Genomic DNA, 8,621 nt, shown 5'->3' on the forward strand with positions numbered 1-8,621 from the left:
TTTTATACTTGGATGATTTAATTAATTAAATTGAATCAGATTTAATTTGATTTAATAATTTTTTAAAATCGAAACGAAACATTTCAGTTGAAATTTAGCTGAAAAATCTGGAATAAATCTAAATTTAAAATAAAATAAAAATTATTTTATATATTGTTTTTAAATTAATATAAAATGTTTCAGTTATTTAAGACAAAACCAAAAAAAATGGTAAGCTTGTTTAAAACAGGAAAAGCTCAAGCTTCTCCCAAAGTTGGGTAAAGTTTGTTCAATTTTAGACCTTGCTAATAACTTGTTAGAAACTCGAAATAAAGTTTAAGACCTTTGCTAATAAGTTGCTGGAAACTCAAATCCTGTATTACGAAGAACAGACCCAGCAGCATTTTACTGGCTTCTAAAGCATTTAGAGACTGTATAGTATTTTGCTCCCTCCCCATTTGAGTGGATGTTTTTCTTCCTTGAAAACTTATGGCTTAAAAAATGAAAATAAATAAATAAGCTCTATTCAGTTTGTGGCTGATTCAGGAATCATTTCACAGGTCTGGATTACAACTTCGCAGGCCCTTGTTTTTTTTCCCTTTTTTGATAGTATGCCCTGTTTTCTTCTTTCAGTTGTTAAATACGGAAGGTATCCTGACCATTTGTCCATTTTTGTGTGGGTGGTGCCTACAAAAACATGAGAAATAGGTCGTGGAATGCATCGTCTTCAGGTAATGTTGATGCTAGTACCAACCCAGATATTAATAATCCTCTGTTCTTCCATCATCTGCGACCAGCTCATGCCTCCAGCACTTGAGAAAGATAATCAACTGATTTTCCCTTTTTGTAGTGGCCACCCAGATGTTGTGCTCAGAAACCAGGTTTTCAGCACTGGTAATGGCAGTGTTCTAAAATTCTGGTTTGACCCATGGTTTAATGGCTGAACCCTTGATGGTCTCTCGCTATTCAACTTCGAACACCGGAGCTGTAGTGAGCAGCTTCCTAGGGCATCTGGAATGTATTCCTCTCAAATTCATCAAATAAAAAACAACTGCAGCCTTCGCAAGAAGGTTGGGTCTTTTATGTAGTGGCACCCTCAAGCACATTATGATGCATTGTTCTTGGAAATCCTAAATCAAGGAGCTCAGCAAGAAGGTTGGGTCTTTTATGTAAAATTCTTTCTCAAAAAGGAAAACCTAAAACCTAAAAGACTTCCTTTTGGAGGTGGATGTTAGTAGTTGAGGGCATATATAGGTGTAAATGTTGAAATCACCAAATATAATGATCACCTTCACATTTTACTAGCTGAAGCAGCAAATTTCCAGCTCATGCATAAATCTTTCTCAAATTTTCTCCTCCTATTCCTCCCCCTCACTTTCCACCCATTTTTCAAATAAAGGAAAATGCCTCGGAACATGTGTTTTCGTCTCTCTTTCCTCCGATTTTAAGAACAAGTTCGAGAATTTGTGCAGCTAAACGATTATTTATAAAGGACCTGCATCATTAATTATATGAAATGAATCCACGTACAATGAAGAGATTGGTTGCCCAACACAGTAAAGAAAGCATCTGCTTCTCTCACTATAAATTTATTGATTGGCACTGTTGTCATTTACTGTACAACTCGACAGCTGAGGGTTCCTATGGAACATTCAAATGGCAAAATGCAATTAACCCCAAAAGGACCAACACACATTCATGAAACTGTATCATGCTTGAGCAACATTAAATTTTCCACAACAGGCATAAACTCTTCTAGGCTCTCTTCAAACAAAATCTCAAATCGGCCTGGCCTCTAGATGCTGCAGCCAAATTATTCCATATTTTGAAGTTTAACTTTTGACCTGAGTTTCCTTAGAAAACCTTCATTACAAAAAAAAAATCTAGATGAAATCAGAAAGTAGCCTTTCTATGCTGCTAAAATGCTTCTATTAAAATTTGTAAACCATTTCCTCTGTGTATCCAGCCTCCTTTAGTAGGCCAGTGAGCTGCAACAGAGCAAATAGCAAGAATTAACCAAACAACAAATTGTTGACTCGTTAAAAATAACAAAAAGATGAATACACCAGTCCATACCTCCCCCTGTGAACGATCTTTAGCCTTATCACCAGATATATGTTTCATCATCCCAGGGGGTCCACACACCTGAAAGAGCAAACAATATTGAGAGCATGGGGGGTTCAAAATGAGTTACAACCTCGTTCCAATTTCCACATCAACTATATGGGAAAGCAAAAAAAAAGAGTTTACAGTTGATATGGATGGGTACATTTTTTGTCATGCAAGAACATATCTTTTCACTTAATGGACTAATGAAAGAACAGGGTGACATTGACTGTGAGTTGAAATTTATATAACTCAATTAAAGAAAATAGAAGTTGAAAACTATCTTAAACAGGGTTAAGTCCTTTCTAGCGTAGCCAAGAAACAATGATTATTGTTTCGTTATTCTATGAATGCTATGCTGGTCAGTCATTTAAAGAAACACCTTATAACTCACGACTTTGAGAGTTTAGAAAAAGGTAGTCTGTTATGCAGGAAAAGGTATCTGTAACATGCAAGAAAGTCCCGACATCAAGAAGCAGTATTTATTTCAAAAAGGGTCCATCATATCTGCTATGAAAGAAAAAGTATTGGAAGGGATAATGTCAATCTGACAGCTCTAATTGACAATGCAAAGACTTTTTAAGTGTTCAGTGAAGAAAACATAGTGATGGAGCAAGGATTTTCTTGGGTACGCAAAAACACATGCAAAACAAATCCTAAATAGTCATACAAGCTTGCGTAAGTATATGTTTGTGTGTTTGAATGTGTAATTACCTACATGCAAATTTAAACTTGCCTTGATATTAAAGTGTAATTACCTACATGCAAATTTAAACTTGCCTTGATATTAAAGTGTAATTACCTACATGCAAATTTAAACTTGCCTTGATATTAACATGTATATATCGAGTACCTCACGTGATTGAAGAAAAAAGCCTAATCCATTATACCGTATTAACAAATATATTAGGCTCAGCTTCAGTGCAAGAAACATGGATGACTAAGTATTTAATGAGCTACTATATAGCATAGATCAAGAAAACAGAAAAGGCTTAATTATCCAGTAATTGTTTTTAGTACAAGTAGGCCATGGCCCCCTCCTGCCTCCTGGGACTCCACTGAACTAGCTATATTTAATGAAGGCTAAAGATGCAGAAGTTACAAATTGACATTTACCAGGATAAGTGTATCATCACTTGGACCAGGTAAGCCTTTCACAACCATATCTTTTGATATGTAACCTGAACCTCCTTTCCAGTTCTTCGATGGATTGTCTACAGTATAGAATATCTGGGATTTTTACCATAAAAAATATCAAGGAGTTTTCATTGGAGAAGAATAGCTGTAGTTAAACTGATACAGCAAATTTTCAAATTCAAACAACTAATACCTTTAAATTTGGATGGCTAGCAGCAAGAAAGTCAAGCTTCTGTTTAAGAAGTATGTCATCAGGGGAGACATTCGCATAAAGCAATGATACCTGTTAAGAAAAAATAAAGATCATCAATTTGCAACTACTTTAGGTGAGAAGTCTTCATAAAAAAATAGTGAACATGATTGATCTACATAAATAAATGATCTTGTAACTTATATTTGTGATCTACTGACATATCGATATAATGTTTGATGCTAAAAGAAACATTCAAGTCATCATTAAGGTATGAGTGAAAATACAAATTTACATATTAAATGGGCAGAAGCATCAGATCACAGAAAATAACATTAAGACAGTGTCACCTGAGTGTTGTCATCGGTATTCTTCAGTATAGCCTCAATTACTTGAAGCATTGGAGTAATGCCTGTGCCACCTGCAATCTGAAAGAACATGATAAAATCATCAAACTGGATAGCAATGAACATGTTTGTAAATGGACCTTGCAATAAGAACTAGATAGCACATATGCAAAGTGATGAAAATATAGAAAAAAAATGAGCTAGCAAATCTTTTCCTTCATGCTAAATGTAGAATTGGACTGATAACCTACTATTATTTAATGTAAATATGATAATTGACTCTTCAGAAACACATATTAGCCATGGTTAGAAGAAAGGATGCAGAGTTGACAATTCCCAACACCATCTTTCCCCTCATACCACTATTCTTTAATGTAAATATGATAAGACTCTTCAGAAACACATATAGCCATGGTTAGAAGAAAGGATGCAGAGTTGACAATTCCCAACACCACCTTGCCCCTCATAATTAAGAGGGGTTTAACACCCTTCACTACGTTTCAAATCTACATGAGCTCTTACCATGCCAATGTGCTTCTTCATATTGGGAGAATATCTGAGCTTTTCAATGGGCCTGAAACAAGAAAAAGGCATCATTGATAAAGACAATGTACAGTAAAGATCTGTTAGCTTATGGTTGTGAATAACATACCCTTTCACTTCAACAACATCTCCAGATTTTAAGGTAGCGAAATGCTGGCTCATTTTTCCTTCAGGATACACCTGCAACAATTTGAAAGGAATGGGAGAAAAATTCAAGATGAGGAGCATTAAATAGGAATAAAAGGCATCTTTAATAGTCTAAACTGAGGAAGTATGTAAGGAAAAATAGCTAAAAAATTACATCACTTACCTTGATTAATAAATCAAAATATCCCTTAGAATCTGGGTCTGATATAGGAGTATACCTGAGTAGGGAATAAGTTCCACAAATTAACTTTCAACAATCCAAGAACAAACTAACCATTTTGCCAGTAAAATCATTCAAGAGAAGAGCCATGGAAACCACATTTTAACATGAAACTGTTTTATCTTCCTTTTTTTCTGAGGAGGAGAAAAGGGAGGCAGCAGCTTTGATGGTCAAAATTCTGCTTGTCAAGAAGAACAAATGCCAAAGCAAGTACAATTCGGATGAAATTCCATCCTAGGTCAAAATTCTGCATGTCAAGGAGCCCACTAACACCATAGAATTATAATTCAAAACGAATTCCATCCTATGTATTCAAGACATCCAGTTCTAAGAAACAACTTCAGTACTCAAGTATCAAGAACACTGAAATCCAAGAAAAACTTATAAGCAGTCAACTTTTACTCTAGAGGAAACAAGCCTCGCCATGAGAAGGTACAGCTGGAAGAAATCAAGCACCATATTGAGAGAAATAAAATTGGATCAAGCATATTGGAATCTTGAACAGGGAGACTTACGGGCGTACAACATATTTTGTTTTTCCTTCAGCATCTTGTCCTATTGGAGCCCTGCAGTTACAAAAGTACATCAAAGCAATGAAAGAACCAGAATACTTAATTTAAAGCCTCTTTTGATCCTTAAAAAGAAATAAACAAAATCTACAGAAAATATAGGGAAGTATCAGAACTAGCAGCATAAAACACACCTTGTAATAATGCATGAAGCAATATCTAAACCCAACTTTGCAGCAGGATCAAATGAAAACCTGGCATTCCAAAGAAAAGGGCAGGAAAACAAGTAACGATTATAGGCATGGAACACAGTTAACAACTAAAGTAACATTTGCCTAGAAAATCAGTTTCTTAGAGACATCACATGACGTGCTCCAGAACAATCCAAATTCAGTCAAATCCACAACAGGAAAAAAAAAAAAACCATACCTGAATAAATGAGTATTATGGCTAACTCTGGCAGTGTCTTGCAGCTTAAATTCAATCCATTTATCTGGATTGAGAGCTGAAAAGAGAGACAACAGGCAAGCAAGCATCAATATTGTTCCCAAAACAGCATAGCCACATCCCATCTTATGAACAAAAGGGAAGGGAGAGAAAACCCACTCACCAACTTTTGGGCTACCTTCTACTTTCACCTCTTCTAAATGAGCCTGGTACATTGTCAAAAATCACAAAGCATTTAAAAAATACTAAAACTGAAAGAAAAAAAGAGAGGAAATACCCATCTCAGAATCAATCAATTACGATGATGATCGTCATCATAATATCCATTTAATAAAAAAACAAATGAGTGTGATTTGATAGAAAACCCAGATGAGAAATTACCAAATTTGGAGAGTTGTAGTAGTACAAATAAGAGATTCCACCAGTAACTGCAGCGATTGCTCCAAAAGTGGACCTGGGCTCACCTGCAAATGAAACTGGAGTGGCCTTAGCTATTCTCCTGAAGAAGGTAGAAGCCATTTTTGTACACTCAAAATAAATTCCAAGCTGCAAAGCGAAGAAGCAAACTGTTAGCTAGGTAAATATATTCTGAGACAAATTCTACAGTGCCGCAGCATTAAAATGCCGTTACTGTGATACAATGCCTAAGCTGTCCCTTGGCTGCCACGTGGTGATGAACCTTCGTATTTGTTTTTCATTCTTTCCCTCAAAATATTGAAACTACAATTTCGGCCCACACTTTATGAGATTTTAACGGATTAATGACACATTTCCCCTTATATTTTTACTTTTTTATGGATCTTCCCTTGTATAGAATATTTTATGCATTCAACCATTTTACTATTGTTTCGTTAAAATTTATATCCTTTCATACAATTTTATTACTTGTCAAGAATGTATGTGCTAATCTATAAGATTATCACTTGAAAATTAAGCTGAAGTCGGGGATTTCAAACCGCTATTTTTATAGAAGACTGTATAAGCCACAAGCTGTTCGATAAAATGACAAGGAGAAAAGGACTGAAGTTGAATGGAGGAAATCATTTTTGAATTTATCCATCCCTTGTAACAAGAGAAATGCTAGTGAGAAAGAGAGAAAAATTTGCAGTTGGTGGCACTCAAACACTTAGTGCTAAGTTTCTGAGTACAGGTGCCGATTAAAATAGAGACAACCAGGTGTGTGCATGCAAGCAGTAGCAAACTACGGTTGCAGCTGAAAGGGTTTGAAGGAAATTTCTGTAACACACAAAGCCATCCTTGAGGACTGGACAACTCGCACATTGTGGGGTACCAGTATAAAACCCTGAGCATATAATTTCTCTCGCTCTCTTTTAATTTCTGTTTTTACATCTATGCATGGCTCATTGTTTTACCGTTTGCTCGTGTGATTGGTCATCCCTTTGTAGTATTTAGTCTCTCTTTTCTTGCCCTGAGTAAATTGTCACAAGTATTGCTTACAGATTACTAGCTTACGGACACATTTGTGTTTGAAGTTATCTTTCATCCATCTTTCTATCGCCTACGGCATTGTGTACTGCGTACTGTTTTTTTGCATATCATCTAGTTTTTATTTATTTCTTACAGGGATAAGCCAGAGTCATCAATCAGATCCTCAGCAGTATGGAAGGCAGTTTGGTGCCTGAATGCCCTGGAAAAGATAACGAAAATGCAATCTCATGCCAATCCAACTGCTTTAAGCTCTATTTAGTCCCCTCTCCCCTTTGTAGGCATGCCAAAAGGAGGAGGAAGCTGTGGAGCACACAATTTTCTTCTACGAGTATGCGGAGACCACATGGTTAGCTAGTTCTTGGGTTATCAAGAGTTTAACTGTCTAGTGATGACAAAATGGTAAAAATTTAGAATAAAAAGGTTTGCTTCTTCTGTATTTTTAGATTCGAGTTTTTAGTTGTTTATATGATGGTTATTAGAGACTTATATAATTGTTAGCTTTAGGGCCAATAAGATTAATTGTAGTGTGCTTAAACTGACTCAAATACCCATATTAATCTAAAAAACAAAAAGCAGAGTTTGGAAATTTTGAGTGAAGGTGGAGCGCTATTAATAAGCTGGTGAATGAATGCAGAAATGACAACATTGCTATTAGTGCTGCGTGTTTGCGCTGACAAATTTGGAAGAGCAAGAATGACCGTCAAATAGAGTCGTCCTATCAATCCACGTGAAGTAGCAAGAAAGGCATCCCTGCTCACAGCATAGTTCTCTCTCTTGCGGACCATCCTTCCTTCTCCTGCTCCAACATCTTCTCAAAGAGGATTCCAGATGGATAGGAGGGAAAAACCACTTGATGGGAACCTAAAGATAAATTTGTAGGGGTTCCACTATGGCAAAGCGGTGGATGGTAGGGGTTCCAAGTGCAAGAGGAGGCATGTCGCTCGAGGATAAGCCATGAAGATTAGTGAAGCTCTCATCTTCGCTACTTCGTTGGGAACTCATGGGATTGTAATCGAATCTGATGCTGTTGCTACTGTGCCAGCCATCAAGGACTCAAGCTTGACCCCTGCTTGGAAAATTGCTCTGGTCATAGCAGACATCAAGCATCATTTACCATTTATGCCTAATGTGTCCGTAAAGTTCATTAGTAGAGAGTATCATATGGTCGTTTGAATTCTTTGCCTCCAGAATTTATTAGGGTTTTACAAGTTTCAAAAATCATCTTTATTTAATAATTTAAATTATTTAAATAAAATTATAAAATATAATTTATATTATTATTTAATATTTTTTTAAATAAAATTTTTTTAAACTTGATATTTATATAAATCAATATTATTTTGTACTTATTTTTTATGGAATAAATAAAAAAATAAAATTTAAATTTATAATTATTTATTCATTAAAATTATAATATATATTAAAAAATTATTTTTATTTAAAAAATTAAATTATTAAATTAAATTTTAAAATTATAATTATAATATATATTAAATATTTATTTTTATTTAAAAACTTAAATTATTAAATAAAATTTTAAAATATAA

At 35.0% G+C, this 8,621-nt stretch overlaps 1 protein-coding gene across 1 annotated transcript; it reads right to left on the bottom strand.

Moving 5' to 3' along the window:
• Nucleotides 1-1,536: 1,536 nt before the first annotated feature.
• Nucleotides 1,537-6,216, bottom strand: LOC105122100 (FAD/NAD(P)-binding oxidoreductase). Its single transcript, XM_011021017.1, has 13 exons — nucleotides 6,007-6,216; nucleotides 5,789-5,831; nucleotides 5,608-5,683; nucleotides 5,373-5,432; nucleotides 5,185-5,235; nucleotides 4,613-4,667; nucleotides 4,412-4,482; nucleotides 4,282-4,333; nucleotides 3,763-3,840; nucleotides 3,416-3,505; nucleotides 3,202-3,315; nucleotides 2,056-2,124; nucleotides 1,537-1,967 (listed from the first exon to the last, which is right to left on the bottom strand). Exons 1-13 carry the CDS (start codon nucleotides 6,142-6,144, stop codon nucleotides 1,911-1,913), a joined length of 954 nt encoding a protein of 317 aa, XP_011019319.1. The 5' UTR covers nucleotides 6,145-6,216; the 3' UTR covers nucleotides 1,537-1,910.
• Between the last annotated feature and the right edge of the window lie 2,405 nt (nucleotides 6,217-8,621).

This window comes from Populus euphratica, unplaced genomic scaffold, assembly GCF_000495115.2.
Source record: "Populus euphratica unplaced genomic scaffold, PopEup_1.0 scaffold19.1, whole genome shotgun sequence".
Taxonomy (NCBI): Eukaryota; Viridiplantae; Streptophyta; class Magnoliopsida; order Malpighiales; family Salicaceae; genus Populus; species Populus euphratica.